Genomic DNA, 19,334 nt, shown 5'->3' with positions numbered 1-19,334 from the left:
AGCTGGTGTGGGGATGGAGGCTGCCACTCCTCCAAGGCACTTAATCCCAGTGTGGGAGGGATTCGGCCCCGGTCTCTGTACAAGGGCAGGGAGCAGCTTTGGCACAGAGCTTGGGACAAGGGTGAGAGCAGGGCAGAAAGGGACAGAGCCACACACATCTCCATGGGGCTGCTCTTCCTCTCCTTTCCCCGATCAAGGACTCAGGGTCAGGCTGAGGTCCCAGGGCTCTGACTTCGTGTCCTGACCCCCTGCCCTCTGTCTTACATGGAGGGATGAGCTGACAAGAGTGGGGCTCCAATAACCCCAGTGCTTTAAAAACACAGCAGTGTAAAGCAAAGTCCACAGTCAGCCCTGGGCTCTCTGCCACCTTCATCAACTCAGAGGCTTTTGCCCACCCTGAGCAGCATTTCTAGTCACAGGATTAATCCCTGGGGTGTCCCCGCCTTGGTGTCACCTCAGAGAAGTGACAAACTTAGGCAGAGTTGGAACACACGGCATGGTACTGAGATGGATGCAGACAGAGCAGCTGCCGCAGCCTCTCCAGATTCCTCCTGCCACCCCACAGCAGGTCACACCACAGCCAAGCAGGCAATGCATCTCAGATGTCCCACATCCTACAGGTCTGTCCTGTCCGTACAGGAGCTTCTGCAGAGTTTCCCATTGCCCACTGCAAGTTTGCGCATCGTCTGCGAGCAGCACCCCGCTCCTGTACCCACACAGCAGGGTCCCATCGGGCAGCTGCCTCCTCCTGCCTCACACTGCTGAGGACTGTTTGATGCTGTGGAAGCTGACCCGGGTTGGGGAGGTGGGGATGGACATGGCTCGAGCCACACGAGCACGGATGGAATGCTTGTCCTGCCATCGGTGCCACCGCTTCCGCACAGCCGAGCGCACCTGGGGGGTGACACAGAGGAGGGGACAGTTAGTGGTTCATAGGTTCATAAGGTTGGAAAGGACCTACAAGATCATCTAGTCCAACCATCCTCCTATCACTAGCCCTACCCAACTACTAAATCAAATCCCTTAGCACCTCATCTGAACGCACCTCATCTAAAGTGTCCATCTACCCTGCGAGCACTGAGCTGTGCATGCTGCAGAGGGATTATCTGAGCTCTGCTTGCAAAGGCAAAGGGGGGTTGTGTAATTTTTCTAAAGGGGAAAACAGAGACCTCCCGATTCCTTTCATTTTCCTGGTCCTGCTATTGAAGGTTGAACAGCAAACAGGGCTCTGAAAACTGTTCAAAGACACAAAGATATCCTCGTGGAAGGACTGAGAGAGATGAGAGTGACAACTGGGGACTTCTGTGGCTTGTCTGGTCCCCACCTGGGATGGAAGCCATGGCAAGACCAAATGCTGCATAACATGAGATGCTCACCAGTGAGTCCTCATCCGATCCCTTTTTTTCTTGCATAAAATACATCAGTACCAGTGAGTTACTTAGCACATCAGATCCCGTTATGTCAGGATGCTGCCAGCTGCCTTTTGCTGCTGAAAAGCAGTTTGAAAAATAACCCACAGAGGGATCTGTGTCTTCTCTGGAGCTTTAAAATACTCATGTTGCTCTTCCCTGGGGCTTCACTGGTTGCTTTTGTGCTCAGCTGCTGCATCACAGCCAGCCAAGGTGTGAGAGCATTTAGGAGGAGAAGGAAAGGATCAGCCCCCCTGCTCTTGCCTCCTTTACTTGCTGCTGAATTTTAGTTTGGAGCCTGAGAAGTGCCACTTTTCACATTCACATGGGAATGAGGTCCTGGGCTCTCCTGCTGCACCAAATCACATGAATGCACCCCCAGAGTATCCATTCTCAGTGGTGTATTTTCCTTCCCCAAATAGGAGGAAATAGCAAGTGACTGATATTTCCTATGAGATGTTTTGTTTCAACTGAAATTCCTCCCCAGAGCTGCTGCATGTGAGATAGGCAGCAAAAATTCTCAGTTTCTCATCTTTTTTGGAGGCTGAGCATCTCTGTTAAATCCAGCACAGCGCCCAAACAAGCCACAACAAACACAAAGCCTGGGAGGAAGAATTTGTAAAGGCTGAAGACAGTCTTCCAAACAGCAAAGCCCTGGAAGCTGTCAGTTGTGTTTGATTTGCATAAGGTGCTCATGGGCAATTCTCACTGAAAACAAATTAAAAAAACAAAAAACCCACAGAACCACAGCAAACAAAACCAGAAGGAGCTGAAACGTTTTCTATTCCCTGTGTGAAGCAATTCCCATTTCCTGCCAGATCCCCCTGGCAGGACAGAGCACAGAGCCAGAGAATATCCTGTTCCCTGTCTGGGCACAACGTGGTCTATTTTAGAGGCTGTGGATGTGCCTGCAACTGGGGGTAACTGATCTTGAACCCATTCTCAAGGACAGACTCAGACCCCTCCCAATAAATACCTCAGCCTTCAGCTCACCTCACTGTTCAGGAAGCAGTAGAAGACGGAGACAAAGAAGCCCTGCAAGGAGACAAGTGCATAGTCACAGTGGAGTTACCCCAAGGCTGAGCATCCCTGAAGCAACCTCAAGGTTTGGAGAGGTCAGTTTTTGGGATGGGGAAGGAGTGGGATGAGACATCAGCCACACCACATGCTCTTCCACATCCCTTGGTGTGGGCATTGGGATGGCAGCTGAGAGTAGTACCTGGAAGGACTCCAGGAAGGAGTTGAAGTAGATGAAGACGATCCTGGAGATCTCATCCTCCCCCGGGTTGACAAAGAACAGCATGTATGTGATTCCCAGCAAGGGCAGCAGCACCAGTGTGGCCTTGACTGCTTTTCTGGAGAGAAACCATGGAGCTGAGCTGCTACAACACAACACTGAGCATAGGGACTGTCCCCATCCCACTCCCAGAACCATCCTGAGCAGAGCTGGGCTGTTTCCTAAAGCAATCCCCAAATAATTGGGCTGGTATGAGCACTTTGTTTGGCTTCTTGACTGGAATGGGTGGTGGATAACAGAGACCTGACCTTGAGCTGCTGCTAAACAACTGCTTGGCTGAGCTAGGGCTTCGTTAAAAAGGAATTAAGGAGGGTAAGATAATTTACACCCATCGAGATGGGTTTATGAAAAACTTATCTCAGCTAATTAATTTGATATCTTTTATTGATGAGATTACAAGTGCAGCTTGTAAAAAGTGATTGTGCTGATGCAAGAGAGCATGGGAAGGATAGGGGCTCACTATCTCGTTTGTTTCGATTAGGAAATGAGCCCAGTGCCAAGCTGTGTTTTTTTCTCCTGAAAAATCCTGTTGACAGATTCCACCAGTAACTTAATGCCAGAAAAGCCATCCCTGGTGGGTCTGGGCTGGGATCTGCAGGAGAGCCCCAGCCACCAGTGCAAGCTGGCACGAATGCGCTGGCAATAGCTGTGGTGCTTCATCTGGCAAACAGGAATATAGCAAAAAAACCCCACAAATTTGAGTTGAAAGCTAAAGGACACAACCTGCTCTGATTTAGCTTCCCCAAGGCAGCAGCCATGGCAATGGAGGACCCATGCTCTTTTCCTCTTCCTTTGAACAACCACAGATGTAACATCCACACGTCTTCAAAAAGCATTTGAGGTTCTCTTAGGAATGTCCATGCTCCTGTCCCCTTGTTGCTTGGCAGGTGAGGCTGTTTCTGTCCCCACTCCATTATGCTAAGGCTGTTCCTAGGTCTGCTTTTCACTCCTGCTCTTACCTGTACTGGATTGTCTCTGATGTGGTTGATGCACGGAGCTTGGTCATGAGAATTCGAACGATGTTGAACAGAAAGATGAAGTTGATCTGAAAGGCAAAAGGCAGCTGATCAGTGTCTGCTCCTCCATGTTTTCCTCTATTCCCACAGCAGATGAAATGTGCCAAGGGAACCGAGAACACCTCATGAACCTGAGCCAAACCTGGGGTGAGCCACAAAACTGAAAAGCAATGGATGCAGTGTGTGTGGACTCCGTTTCTCATGAGGATCTCCACTGCCTTCCTTACACTGGAAAAGGGCATCTATGTATATACTTTAGCAATAAGATTTAGGAGCTTATTTGCAGATCAGGAACTGAAGGGTGCACCAGAAGATGAGTGAAGAAGAGGTGTGAGTAAAAAGTGGATGGAGAGGAGGATTGTAAAGCAAACGGGGATGTGGGGAGACTGGCTGCCATCATAGCAAGGAGCTGCTCTCTTGGCTGCCAACTGCTAATGAAACCAGGGGGTGGTGCTGGGGCTGAGCACAATTGACACAGATTAGAAGTGGCCAGGCTACCTGATGGGCTGGGAAATGAAAGCAGCTCAATTATTCAGCGAAGTGCAGGGAACGCTGCTTGGTGCCAGTGATTAATGCCCCCTTGGGTTTTCCCAGCATTGGGCAGGGAAGGAGGAGAAGCTGCAGAGACCTTGTGCACAGCTTTTGACCTGCAAATGCCGATCAGACGCTGGCACTGCTACTTGGGACCTGCTAACTCTGCTCCTATTTGTCCCTTCCAGAGAAAGTGAAGTCCCAGTAAATTGTTTGACCTCCAGATCAAGCGTTGCTGCTCAGGCAGAGGCCAGGAGCAAACCACCGTAGATCAATGAATGAGGCTGAGACAGCTCCTGATGTTTAGCTGAGCACAAACCTGCACCCAAACAGTGTTTCAGCAGGGATGGGGAGACTGACCATCGCTTATGGGATTCTGCTAATGGAAGCATCCCAATGAGAATCCCTTTCCAGCCCAACTCAAGTCATCAGGATTCATACATGATGTTCTTCATCTTGGGCTGGGTGCTGTGTTAGTGGAGGGGGCCAGGCTTGCAAGGCACTGCTGCCATGGGACAGCACAGCTGGTGAGACCCAGGTCCAAGTGCAGATGGGAAGGACACGATAGAAAGCAAGCAAGGTCACTTTGTCCTTACCAGAAGCACCAGAATCATGGGACCTTGATAGATGTAGTCAGTATAAACTCCTGCTCGCTTCCCAAACCAGCACCTGCAAGGCAAAGGCAGGCAGCGTTGGAAACATGTGGTGTCAGAGACAGGAGGTGTCAGAGACAAGCCTGCAGCACAAGTGACCTGGGTTGACTATTGCATTGCCCTTACACAATGTCCACGTCATAGCACAAAGGCAGTAAGATTTAAGCCACTGTAGCTGGGAGCAGCTGCTACAAAATAGCTTGTCCTGCCCACCAGACTATGGAGGAAGGTATATACTGGTCCCAGGTGGGCATGGGAACTGGTTTTTGTGAGGCAAGGAAAGAAAGCCTTACACAGATAGGTCTAGGATGGCTCTTTCCCCAGCAAACCCCATCAGAGCTAACAGTAGTATCAGTGTCCTGAGAGCACCTGGCTGGATTTAATCATTCCTCCTCCTGTGAGCAATAAGGATACTCAAGTCATGAGGCAAAACTAGTGCTGCAAAACAAAGCGAGCTGCATTCATTGGAGCAGGCTCCTTTCTGTTCCACCATCCCCGTGATGAACTCATCAGGTTCCTGTTAAGTCCTCCATTAGCAAGTCTCTGTGAAAATGGCTCAGGTGGTGCTAGTTTATATCTCTACTGGTAGATTAAATCCCAGCTCCACTTAGCAAACACTTTGTAGGAGCTGTGGCTTAATCTAGCCTTTTCCCTTCTTAAAAATCTCACTTGCAGTTTGAAAGGAAACATGCAGCAGCAGGCAGGGCTTGTGCTGCAGTGAGCCTAAAGGTGAGATAAAAGAAAGAATGGAAGAATATCATTTTTCCTCACACCCTTTCCATGTCCCCCACCCCATGAGAACCCCTACAGGCACACCCATGGATGCTGTGTGCTGGGTCCTGGCATGACCAGAGAATCGGAACAGAGGAGGAAGGGGGAAGGAGAGTAGCAAGGCTCACTTCTCATTGTCGTAGTACAGCTTCCCAATGGCCCAGGCAACAATGATGGGAAAGGGGATACCTGCAGATGAACACACAGAGAGGTCTCAGGAGAGTAATACTGCAACCAAGTGATGTAATGAAGGCTTTCTTGCACAGGGCAAGCTGATATGGGCATGCAGCTACTGTTCTTCTGCAGCTGTTTAGAATCATAGAATCATTAAGGTTGGTAAAGACCTCCAAGATCATCTAGTCAGCCCAGTCCAGCCCCACCATGCCCACTAAACACATCCTTAAGTGCCACTTAGGTGCAGAGAGCAGAGGATAGGGGTGAGCATCACTCACTTCATGGAGGGGTGGCCCTGGTACTTACACCAGCCAATGCAGATGAACATCCACTTGCGAAGCTTGTCAGTGGAATAGGTGAGGACGATGGCTGTGTGCAGGTAGCAGCCCTCACCGAACATCCAGAAGAAGTTGGTGACATGGAAGTAATTGTAGGCAGCAGTGACCAAGCGGCACCAGACCTGACGAGGGTTTAGAGAAGACAGTGAAGAGCCAAACTACTTCAGAGACAAAAGACGGGTCACTATGGCTGCTGCTTCTTGATGCCACAGTAAAAGGTTAACATTACCTCTGTGCTACAGTGGGGAAACTGAGGCACAGAGTGACACAGACCCCAGCAGAGCAACTGAGCCAAAAGCCTTGACTGTTCTCCAGCCACCAAGCAGAATTTTTTGATCTCTCAAGTAGCTTTTGTGGCCTTGTCTCTAAGATCCTTGAGCTTTCCACCTACCACGTTGCTCTCGTGCACCTCCGGGTTCATTGTGAACTGCACCACAAACCACGTGGCATTGCGTAGGATGAAGGCTGTGATCAGGTTCCAGTGGATGATGTTCCTCAGACACCGGATGCTCCTGCAGAATTTGGGGACAAGGGACCATTAGAGTATGATTGGTGTCTGAGGACAGAGCCCAGGTGGGCTGCAGGGGAGGACAGGGCTCTTAGTGGAGTTGACTGTTTTCAAAGGGACCCAAAGCTCAACGGTGAGGGCTGTGTCCTGGGTGATATGGCCAGGGGATGGAGGGCATCAAGTAGGACCCTCTGCCTCTGTAAACCATTGCTTTAAAAAGCAGAGGGAATAAAATAACCCTGAGACACGCATTCAGACTGGAGAGGAGCTGGAGAAAAACAGCCATGGAAGGGACATGGCAAAGCACCAGGACTCCAGGCCTGTCCCCTTTGCAAGGGACCTCTGTGAGCTCATTACCCCAGCAGCAGGTCAAATCTCTCACCGCAGACGCATGAAGAGGACGAAGGCCATGAGGAGGGCCCCCAGCGAGACACAGTGCCCCAGGTAGTTGATGATGACAGCGATGTGGTAGTGCAACTTGCTCTTCTTCTATAGAGGAGGAGACAGAGAGGGTTAAGTGGAAGCCCAAACCCACCTCCTCCACCACCACATCATCTCCCAGAGCCCACCTGGTGGAGAAGCTGCTGGAAAACACAGATAGGGCTACTTCAGACAGGAGATGCACAAACTTGTCCAGGCAACAGGCTCAGGCACTTCACATCTTGCTCCTACCTCAGCCCTGCTCAGCACTGGGACATCCCTGACCCATCACCTAGGGGAAGCCCTGCTGTAACTCAGCCAAGCTTGCTAGCAGCATGGTGCCTAATGTCTCTGTTCATTCCCTTTAGCCCTGGGGGCAGTTGAGAGGCTGGGATGAATTTGGGCAATGAGAATAGGGGGATCACAGGAAGGCATGAGTGATAATTAAATTAATTGATTGCTCCTGCTGTCAGGCACTCATCCAACCTGTGAATTAGCAATTAACTGAGTGAGAAAACCATTCCTGGCAAAAGATATCAGCATCCTGAATACCAGAGGTGGTTATCAACTGTAAATGAGCAGCCTATATCTCTTCTCTTTTGCTCTGAGGGGCAGTTTGACCTACACAGGGGCTTGTAATTTTTGGTATTCCTTCCTCTCAGCTTCCTTAATTTTTCCTTCATTTCGTTGCCAGGAGAGAGGTATGGAGTTTGTGCTGCACTGTCTTTATGGTAAGGAGCTGCAGAAGCAGAAGAGTATAATAGATGTGGAGGACATGTTGATCTGCACGATGCAGCCTGGTACCAGGAGACCTCACACTGCAAGCCCTCTTGGCCTTTTAACATTGAAAGAATCAGAAATCATTTTACTTTTGCAAAGGAATGAAAATGTATGTCAAGAACAGGGTCACATATATTACCAGCAGTCTTACATAGACATAGATGCTGGTGCACAACCCAGCCCCAGAGCTCCCTTGGGCTTCTTCTGAACCTGGATATTGTTACCCTTTAAAATTCCATTATCTATCCCTTACCTTCCTGCCTGGAGCCCAAGGCACTACCAACGTCCTACCTCCTCACTGAGGATCTCCTGGCACTGGGAGTAGTTGACCCGTGCTGCCCAACTCCCGTTAGCGAGGCACTCCCTGTAGCCATTGTCTGAAAGAGAAGGTGCATATGGAGGGGTTAACAGTGCCTGGAGATGGGCATGAGCCCATGGATGTGATCTGATGATCGTCAGTGAGCAGGGGTCTCTGATACCAATTCAGAGGCATCTTTCTCTTTGAAGTTGCCTCAGATGTTGGTAGATAACACAGGATCAGGTTCCTGGGGTGCTAATCCTGCTTTATAAAGCTTGACAGAGAGAAAACAAAGGGTAGGAGTCTTTTCCAGAAAGCATCAAGGCTTAGGGAAGTGCTTTCAAGATTATCCAACTTTGGAGATCCTGCCCCAAGCACTCATGGAACCAAAATGTAATATGGTAAGGTTTAGGAGCCCATCCTCATTCTTCCAGACCTGGGCTGAACTGTTTTGGAAAGAGCCCCTTTCTCCTCATTTCAGCAATCAGGAGTAAATACAGCTTAAACCTACATGGAAATGATTCAGACCTGCTTAAGGGCTTTGGGTCTGCACCAGTGCTGTCCCTTAGTGCCCACCAAGCAATGTGAGTCCAACTCCCCCACCTGCCCCAGCAATCAACTGCAAAAGCAGTGTGGAGTTGGCTGCATTAGGAGCATTCTTTGCCTCTCACAGGGGATGGCGAGGGGAAAGGCTAATCAGGAAGGCATGGCTATGCCAGCCCTGGAGCAGCCTCCAATTAGCATCAGCACGGGGCAGTGCTGGGTTTCTGATGTTAACAAGAGAGACCACGAGCCTCATCAGGGCAATAGGATGACACAGGGATGGGATGGCTCTTGGGCAGGCATGAGTGGGAATTAATGCAAAGAGACTCCTGCAAGGAGGCACTGTGAAGCAGGACCTGTATACATGCAGTCTTCTGCAATGATAAAAAGGTGTGGGATAGAAAAATCGATGCTTTCTGCATGGAGCAAGATTTTTCTTTCACCAGAAATAGTGCTCAGGTGGTCAGAAACTCAGCTGTGTGCTACAGATTGCTCTGGGGGTTTTCCAGATGCCCTCACTTCATCCCCTCTTCCCAGCACATCATTGGCAGTGACAACTCAGCCACCTGTGCTGGAAGGAGATAACAGAGGGCTATAGACCAGCATGCCACCTCCAGCAGCAGGACAGCTCACCCTTCACTCTCTGTCACCTAGATGGGGCCCCCTTCTCCTTCCCAAGTATTCAGGAGCACATGCTTATACAACCATCTTCTCCAAAATGCAAGATGACAGATTCATTCCTTTTTAGATGACATGTCCAACAGAATGCTCAATCAAGCTCTGTACCCACTGATGTTTTGTCACTTGTGCCCCATCTACTATTCATCCCATCCCAACTGGTGCTGCTCAGCTTACTTGTGGTGTTGTACCGCACTCCGTAGAAATACTCAGGGCAGGGCCGAGCCACCAGTTGTCCCACTGCACTGCGGGGCCAGCATGTGCCGATCAAATCCACTGAGGCATTGCACTGAGGCCCTGGTGGGGAGAAGGACAGAGGTTTAGTGGAGGTCTCTGGGTAACCAAGGGCCTTCTCCAGGATCTCAAAGGTTTGTGGTCCCAGTGGAGCTGTTGGCTCCTGCTCTGCTCCTAGGAAAGCTTCAAGGCAGTCACTAAATAATTTCTGCACTGAGATTCTGAAAGAACTGGTTGATCCATCCTATTCATGGCCACTGCTCTGCACACTCAGATTAAGCTGGCAGCTCCTGGCTTCCTGACTCAGTCTTCCACCTGAGCCTGGGGTCCCCTGCTTTGGTTCTCCAAAAATGGAAGCATCTCACATTCCACATTTTGGAGGAGGTGAAGAAGGGGGTCCTTTCCTGAGCCATGACCTTGGCATCTGGACCCACAACAGCCATATTTTCCCATTATCAGTGCTAGCAGGATTCTCCTCAGAGCCCCTCCAAGCCCCTCACATCTCCTGGCTCCAACATCTCCTTCTCGACCATCCCATTTGGTCTGTTCCAGCCTTTCCCAAGAACAAAGCTCCAAATTTCAAGCAGGACTTATGTGCTTTTCCCAGCTACAAAAGTGTGCTAACGTAGACATTAGGTAGGCCAGATTGCAGGCTTTTTTATGTATAATTTGTGTATATTTAGAACAACATGTACTGTAGCTAAATATGTCCTAGCTCCATTTCAAAGCGAGGTAGGAAGTGCAGTGACTGCAATATCAACACAATGCCACCCCCACCAGGCAGCAGACGGGTGATGGGCAGCAGACCCTGGCAGAGCAGAGTTCAGTGCCAACCACTCCTGGGAATCAGAGCTGTTTGTGCTGCCAGTGCAGAATCAGACATCACCATTCCCTAAGGCAAGCTCCTCCAATTAGAAGCTTATTGGGTGTAAGAACACACTTTCCTCTCAAGCAGGGCTTGACACAATGCAGGCTGCTGTTTGGAAACCTTTCCCATGGATGGATAGAGCTGCCTAAAAAGCAACATAACGAAACAGCAAAGCATGGCATTATGATTGTGATAAAAGTATTATTTTTATGGAGGAATATTTTCTTCCATTGCTTATCTGAAGAATTGACTCTGTGGCTTCTTGGGACATTATCAGTGTAAAATTGTAGCATGAAGGAAAGGAGGGTTGTCTTCATTTCTCTTAGCTAGAGAAAGAAATTTCCTAGTGTGTGAGTTGTGAAGCATCCGAGCGTGGTGAGCACTGCCTTCTGCCTTCCATAGCTGGTAGTGAGAAATTAATTTTAACACTGACCTTTGCTTTTAGCTTTCTTCATGTGTACGGTTGCTGTAGCAACCTTTACTTTCTGTTAACTGTTTTAATGTAGCTTCTCTTAGGAAAAAAAGAAGCATTTAATCACACATGTAGAATGCATGTCTGTCTCATCTGCATCCATTAGGAACTGTTGTGCTCTTTAGGTGTTTTGACCCAAACATGACAGATAAATAGAGGGTCACAGGCAATGAAATCTTTATTTAAAATTTTATGATAATACATATCCAGATAGAGAAAAGAGAACTGGTAATTGCTTCCACTGAGGACGAAGTTAAATTGTGAGTGCTCTCCCTGTTAGTCAACTGGGAATTAACCCAAGTGAGAAGGCACACGAATACCTGGAGCAAGAAAGATGATTTTGGAATGACCCAGCATGGGAAAATGGAACTTGTACAGTGGTGATGGCAAGAATTCTCTCTGGGACCAGCAGGGCTACATACAAGTGCCATTTTCTCTTGGTCTCGTGTGCCTCAATTTCCCTTCCTGCATCTCAGGCACTGTGATGTGGCACAGGCAGCTCACAGGGCTGAACAAGGCTCAGCAATTACAAATCAGCAGAGCCAGAGGCTGGCAGCAATGTATTCCACTCAGAAAAGCAAAACCACTGCAGTACCATCAATAACAAAACCCATGACACACTCATGGAAATTACATGGTCAGACAAAAGTGGCATTGTTTGGTTACACTTTTGCTCAAGTTTGGATGTAATGCCTTCACTTTTCTCCAGAGCACTTGATTCAATGCTGCTTGTCACTCCACTTAAAGTGGGAGGCTATGATCTCTCTCCCACTTTCTGAATCTCAGAGATGCTGTTCTCTCCAGCACATAGGGAAGAAAAACTCTCAGGCTGGGGAAGGGTTAAGCGGTAAGAAGGGTGCCATGGGGGCTGTGCTGTCCCCTTTGGCCATCACACTGCTCCAGCTGTTCCCCAGCAGCACAGGACTCCCAGCATTCAGAGCACTGCTTAGCATGGAAATGATATGCATCAGTGCTAAAGGCATTCAGATTTGCTTTGCAGCCCGTCCTGTTTGCAGGGGATTATTCTCCCAGGTTCTGCCTGCTCCAGCTTCCTCAGTATTGTTGGCTTTGGTCTTTGCAGCAAAAAAAAAGGTCAATAAATATCCTATTTGCATCCAATTCCCCCCATTTGGCTCCCTTTCTTTGTATAGAAATGCAGTGTCTAGGGTAAGAGGGAGCTGGTCCTGCTTTGAGACAGAGAATGTGGCACTGGGGAAGCCACTTAAATCCCTTCACATCCTAGTTCCTTAAGGGTTTTGCTGCTTTGAAGCAGTGTAAAGCATTTTTGAAGAAAGAAGAGCTTGTCCAGGGACTTACACTGAGATGACTACTTCACAATAACTGCATCAGGATAACTATAGCAATATCCTTGCTGCTTCTGTAGAACATAGCAATATCGCTGCCTGCACTGCTCACAGAAGCCTGAGATAGCTCCAAGATAGAGCCGTGAAGACGTATGAAGCCTGGCAGCTAATCTGTCAAAAGATTTGGAACAAATGTAAAGAGGGCAAAGCACATCTACCCTGTGCCAGCACCACCAGACGCGTGGCTGCAGTGCTACAAGCCAGTGCCAGGAGGTTTGGAACAGGTTTCTACCATCAAATTATTGCTTTGCTCAAAGATGGTGCTGATAGAGTCGTGTTAGGGAACACATCCCCATCTTACACCCCAGCAAAGCTTTGCAGCCATGCAGTGCCTCAGCTTGCTGTCCCTACAGCTGCTCTGCAGATGAAGCCTTTTTCAGTTCATGCAGTGCCAAAGGGGCAGGAGAGACGATGGGAAGCTGAATCACACACTTGTCCTTATGTTGAGTGATGCAGTTATTTATCTAAGGTATCTCAGGGGGCTGAGTAAGAGCTGAGATGCGTTAACTCATCTCTCTACCAGTCTGGAAATGTTACTCAACAACAGCTATCTCTCTCCATCCCTGATGGCTTCAGTGACTGTTTCTCATGCAGGCTGAAGCCCTGAGCTCCTCAGGGATGTTTCTTCTGCAGCACTTGTATTTAGCAACCAGGGATCCATGTCCACATCTAACTGGAATGCACTCACTGCAGCCAGTATCTAGGAGTACACAGCACGATGAAGCTACACTCATCCCTCCCCAGCAGCTCCACTGTGCTGGTGCAACAGAAGGAGCAGTTCTACACTTTACTGCCTGCAAAGAAAGAGCCTTGGTGGGAATGCTCTTATTTTGCTCTGACATGTCCTTGATGGGTGGGTACCAAACGCTGGAGGCAGTGAGGGACACAGCAGTTTACTTCATTTTGCCCACTTACTGGTGGGCAATTTACTTTAACACAGGGCTGAAATCAGGGTGGTGGAGTTATGTGCCTTCCCTTTGAGTTGAGGATAAATAGCTAACCAGGCTGGGACCACTGAAATGGTCTAAAAATAACCTGATCCTTACTCACACTCTACCTCCAGCACCGACTTGGGTGGTGTTGGATGTTTCTATTTATTTCTGTAAGCATCCAGTCCTTCAAAAAAAAAAAAAATCAAAAACAAAATATCCCCAGAAATCCTCCCAAGCATTCAAGTTCCACGATCCTCAATGAAAAATAATTAACCAGGCTAATTAAGTGTTATGTTAGTAAAGTGTCTTTGTAATAAATTTTCAGCTTGTTGCTATTCATGCTCACTGACCATCCCCTTGGGTCTTTGCTGTTATTCTGGAGAAGGATAAACAGAAGGCATCACACGCAGCTTCTGCCATTGATAGGATGTATCTATGCTATGTCAGCACCTGAGACAGCTCCAATTTAAACATGCAGACTGCATGTATCTTTAATGCATAGCGGATTGAGATCATATATATATATATGGAACATGTAACACAGTGGGCTGGTTTGGGCCATATCTTTTTCTGATATGACACATGGTGTGGTTCATATCGTGTTACTTCCAAGGGTAACAGCCAGTGCTTTATTCCCTGGTATCCCTGGGCTTTTTTTGCTGGGTGAGCAAGGAAGCACAACCCCACACTGGCAGAGGTTTCCTCTGTAACATGGCTAAAATAGAGCAGAGCAGTTGGCAGGGATGTTACAGCATCCAGTCCAAAGTGCAGTTTAACTGCACTGAGATGTGCTAACACACTGCTTCCTACCAGAAAACCTCAAACTGTCACCATCTTCCCACTTCCACAATGACAAACATATGAATAAAAGCAAGTTTCTATCGACATTCCCATTTCCCAGATGATGGAGCAGAATGGCTTTATCAATACTCGCATACACTTAAAACAATGTGATTTTTCCATATAGGGGAGTACAAAATTTTCAGCTCCAGCATCGCTGCTCTCCATCAGTACTGAGTCCCTGCCAGGACTCACTGCTGCCTCTTTAGCCCTTTTATTAGTATTTCTGCATCAGTAGGAGAGATGCCAACCAGGCTGAAGGGAGAAGAGGTGCTGATGTTGTTAATTTGACCTTTATGAATTAAAATTCCAGTCTCTTCCCCTGGGGAGGCAGAGAGTGAATAGAAGAACTGCAGCGGGGCAGGGATGGCTGTCGCAGTGCTGGCAGTGTGGGGCTGAAGCAGGTGGAAGGCTCCTGGTCACACTGTCACCCACTGCAAAACTTGTCCCCATACCTGTCCCACAAAGCACACACAATGAAACGTTCACATTGCTTGCTGCTCTCCTGTGCTTCTCAGTCCCAGGCTTTTGCTAGATCTGCTCCAGCCCAATTTGTTTTATTTGAATGCAAAGCTATGCTCCTTTCTACCCTCGAAGAATGCTCAAGTATTTTAAAAACAAACAAACACACATTTTCATTCAGCTGTGCCTAGCCTTGGTGTCATTTCCTTTTGCTTTAGGTGAATGTGCAGTGGCCCAAATCACTTCTTTCCTGGAAGGAATAGCAGTGTTTCTTGCTCTCTTCTGGGCACGCACAGGGGATTAAGGATAACAATTTATTGTGATAACAATTTAACAGCTTGAAGAAGTGAATTGTGCAGCCAGAAGCACCAGAGCTATTAGCAATTGGGTGCCAACTCCTCGGGCTGATCCAAGCCTGAATGCTATGAAAGGCAAAATAACCCCTCAAGCACACACTTTTCTTGAGTGCTTTCTGCTGGACTGCTCTGGAAAATCCTCACCTATTAGTTAGGAATAAGCCTTCCCATCTACTCAGATTCCAAATTCCTTCCCAGGGAAATAGCTACAGTGAGAAGCATTCTTTTGACAGTGGGATGCTTCATCCCTGTGGGCAAAATGACCTCAACCCTCTGCAAAAGCTTTGTGGGAAGGAGAGCTGTGTACAGACTCCAGGGAACAGAAATCAGGAAGATTATTTGCTGTCTGCAGCAATCTGAAGGCTGTGAGCCCTTGGGACAGGCACCTTTCCACCCTGAACAAGGTTGATTCTCTTTGATAAAGTTTAATTAAGCTTATTTTTTTTGGCTTCCAGGTGTTTGGAGGTACAAGCTGACCTGGCTTCTAATACACCTTCTTGATCTCAAGTCCAGCTTGATACAATCTGTGCTTGAAGGAGCAAATAGACAAACAGCCTTGGCAATAGAGCAGCCAATCTGAGTGCATGGATACCCACTGAGAGGCACTGCAGATGCCAGCAGCACTAGGTTGGATCATCATGCCTATGCAGGAGCCTGTCTGAAGCTGAACACTAAGGGACATTGCCTGGTGAGCATCACCTGCATCTCTCCATACCACTTTTCTCTGAGCAGAGATCTTTCTAGCTCAGTGCATGCACCCTGGAGCACCCAGCAATAGATCTACCCATTCTTGCATCTTAAGAAGTGTGAAATTAAGTAATGAAGGTATTGGCAGTGTGAGAAAGGGGAGAACCTGGGCTGGGATGATTTCAGGAGTGATGCCACAGCAGGGCTCCTCTTTGCATCCAGCTGATGCCCAATGTGCTGCATGCTGGAGGAACCTTGGGCTCGTGTTGTCAGCATGTGCTGTTTCCCAAGGGTTATGCAGGCATAACAAATTAAGTCTTGTAGCCTTGCTGCAATTCCCATTAGCATCATCTTAACAAGTCCCCGCTTCAAATAGCCTCAAAACAAAGTTGCCAGTTTTGTGAACATCTTTTCCTCACAATTGCTGCCTAAATCAGGCAGGGCTTAAAGAGACCCCAAGGATGAGGGCTGATGCTGAGCTCCACTTATCAAACAACAGGCATAGGACATTTAGCTTCAGCTCTTGCTCTAAGCACCCTCCCTGAGCTGGGAGCAACTCTCATGTGCACCATCCCCATCCCAAATCAATGGAGTTACCCATGCATGACAGGTAGGATGGCAGTGATTTTGCAGATCTAAAGCCTGGTTTGTTGTGCTCTCCATCCCAGAGTGATGGGTGCCAAGGTACACTTGCTCCTGAATGGCTTTGCACTGGTAAATCCCAACGGAATGAAGTCCAGTGCCTGCCAAAAGCAGTGCCTGCTGCTCAGAAATGCTCCCTGCTCTCTGACCTGTGCTCAGGAGGTGACAGTAGCCACGAGCTAAGCACGAGGAGACTCTGTGCCTTGTGCCATGGACCAGCTCCTCCATCACAGGAAGGTCTGGTGGTGCTCCCCACAATGCGTGGGTCAGAGCCAGGCACACATTGCACCAAGAGAGATGAGAAAGAAGAAACACGACACCATTTATCACTGCTTAATGCAGCCAAGGACAAACACCTTGCCAGGCTGAGTAATGAAACCTTCAGGGAGAAAAGCCCATGAGCAATGGCCAGGCTTCTCCTCTGCATAGCCCCCAGGACAGAGACATGCAGACACTTCCAATTCTGCCACCAGTCTCTCGTTATCCTTAGCTTTCTACCCCCATGTCTCAGGTTGGGGATGCTCCTTGCCACAGTGCCCTGGGCTCTGCCAAACATCCAGGCACTGGAATCAGCTGGTGCCCAGCTGGAATTGTTTAAAAAGGACTTTTTAATGCTGTTGCTAATGGGAGCGGGGTGGCAGGGAGCCATCCATCACCCTGATGGAAAGATGCTCTGCTGAGCAGGGACCAGGGCAAGCTGGGCAATTGCTTGGTGCGTGCTCTGTCCTCTGTCAATTACAGGAAAATGAGTTCTGAAGCAACCCTGAACCAGGGAGGACCTTCCTCCTGCTGCCTGGAAGCTCCTCTCCTCTTGCTCAGCCACTGTTCCTCTCTTCAGATGCGTCACCAACTTGGAGCTGTCACTGCTAAGGTGACATCTAAATTGCATCTTTAATGTAGGACAAAACACAATGTTTTGTGGGCCTGACCTAGTTGGGCACAAACCCTTGCAGGGGTGTTGGATAAGAATGAGGTACCCACGACCCTGCTGGCATCACCCAGCTTGGCTGAGCCAGCCCCAGCCATGTCCCCAAGAGCTGCTTCCATGTCCCCAACACTGCTCAGTGGCACAAAATAGGGAACACTGGAGACAGAAGGCAGCTGAGCCCTGAACACATCATGGCCATGCTGCCCTGGACACACTGTGGTCGTGCTGCTTTGGTGATGTGGTATCTGCAGAAAGCCACATCCTCCCATTGTCACCCTTACACAATAGTGGTAAAGGGGTGCAGACACAGGGGACAGCAGTCCTTGGTTAGCAGAGGGCAATGCTGAGGACCACTTTGGCTCCTGATGTCCTTGGGTGCAGTAGGGAAGGGGCAGCATAGCAGCAGGCACAGGGCAGGTGTCTTTTTGCCCACCTCTCCTCCAGCCCAAAGCATATTTATTTTCCCTATTTTTAGCTCTCCCGAGCTCTGCATCTTCCACCTGCCTCAACTGACACTCTGCAAAATGCTGATGCAGTGTTCAAAGTGCTGCAGCCTCAGCACTTTCCCATCCTCAGAAAGGGGTTGGAGACATCCCTCACCTGTCCACTCCTGCCACCAGGTGCCCCGAGCATGTGCTGGGGACACAGAGCACTCACCTGTGTGGTTGGATGTGGGCAGCAGGCTCTCACAGTACTGTTCCTGGATGGAGGCTGCAACGGGGCTATCCCAGAGGAGAAACACCTGCATGGGGAGAGAGTAGATGGGAACAGCTTTACACATGCAACATGCAGCTTCCCCACACCTCTGTTCCTTCCTGGATGTGGCAGCAGGTGGACCAATCTGAGCTTGTCTTGATGGGTGTCATCCCCAAATCTGCACGCACACAGGACTGCTGTTTCCAGCCTTGGGGACTTGTATTATTTGCTCTTCTTCCCACCCATTGTTCTTCCCCAAATACTCCCCCAGCAACCCACGCTGCAGCCCTCCACGGCCCCTGCTGAGCTTCAGTTTCTCCTGTTTAGCATTTTAATCACCACTTTTAGCATCTTCGCATCCCAAGAGCAGGGAGAGGAAACATGATGAGCCTGACACCATGCTCAGATTTGTGATACCTTATTAAGATCACAGCCTTATAAGCTGTCAGCAGGAAACACATCCTTAAGGGGATCTGATCCACAGAGGCTGAATGAAGCCTTCTTTAGGAGAAGGGCTTGTCTGCAAGCATTGCCATTCCCCTTACATGGGGAAGCACTGACCACAAACAAACCCATTGGCAAGAGCTTCTCCAGAACAGCTCCTGGGTGGCTCTGCAGCTCCTCTGGAAGTGAGAACCACTGACTCCATCTGCCTGGGGAGCTATTTTGGAAAAGCTGCAGCTGAAGGATGGTTCCTGGCAGAGATTGCAATGACCTCTTCAGCCCTGCATGACAGGAGCAATGAAGTGACTCCATCTGCGATGAATGGATGGGATGAATGAGGGATGGCAGGGGCCAGGTCCTGTGCTTGGAGGATGGCCACTAGCAGTGGGTGAGGCTGAGTACCCTCCTTCCCCACGGCCAGGCTGCTCTCCAGTGTCTGATCTCCCTTCCTGAGTGCCTTTTACCTTCAAAACCACCCTGGGTAGGGAAGACAGTCTTCCCCATGTCCTGTAGTGTTGGCATGCCCAGAAATCCCCTGCACCCTACTGAAAGATCCATTCAGATGAGGAGACGAGCTCCGCACCCACTTGCTCTTTTTCAAACAACTATTTACTGCCTTGGGAAGCTGGTTTTGACAGCAAGTGAGATGTCAGGCAGACGTACAAACAGAGCTGAGAATAGCTCTCTTGTTATGACTGCTCCAGATGGCACATGGGATCCAGCAGCACAACTCTGCCCCTAATGCATGCACTGTAAGTGCTCCCATTGCTCTGCTCCCACAGTATCCCATCACCCCCAGTGATGCTCCGGGTGAAGATGAACTCTGGGATCAGTGTTGGTGAATCACGGCCCCAAATACGAGAGCTCCCAAGCTTCAAAATAGGGTGATTCTGCCTTGGTGCCTGCCAGAACCGTGGCTCACTGCATGGGCAGCTGGGACTCAAGGTTTCTTTCCAAAAGGGGCTGGGATGGTTTGTTCATCTGAACAGGCCT

At 49.0% G+C, this 19,334-nt stretch overlaps 1 protein-coding gene across 1 annotated transcript; it reads right to left on the bottom strand.

Annotated features, from left to right (window-relative positions):
- Positions 1-245: 245 nt before the first annotated feature.
- LOC136055492 (corticotropin-releasing factor receptor 1) lies at positions 246-7,161 on the bottom strand. Its single transcript, XM_065747278.1, has 9 exons — positions 7,080-7,161; positions 6,581-6,701; positions 6,158-6,311; positions 5,806-5,866; positions 4,850-4,922; positions 3,666-3,751; positions 2,629-2,764; positions 2,403-2,444; positions 246-894 (listed from the first exon to the last, which is right to left on the bottom strand). The coding sequence occupies exons 1-9, from the start codon at positions 7,106-7,108 to the stop codon at positions 754-756; spliced, it is 843 nt and encodes a 280-aa protein (XP_065603350.1). The 5' UTR covers positions 7,109-7,161; the 3' UTR covers positions 246-753.
- Between the last annotated feature and the right edge of the window lie 12,173 nt (positions 7,162-19,334).

Source organism: Cyrtonyx montezumae, unplaced genomic scaffold, assembly GCF_038088225.1.
Source record: "Cyrtonyx montezumae isolate F1298 unplaced genomic scaffold, pur_monq_1.0 scaffold_43, whole genome shotgun sequence".
Lineage (NCBI taxonomy): Eukaryota > Metazoa > Chordata > Aves > Galliformes > Odontophoridae > Cyrtonyx > Cyrtonyx montezumae.
This window is presented reverse-complemented; position numbering and strand designations above follow the sequence as displayed.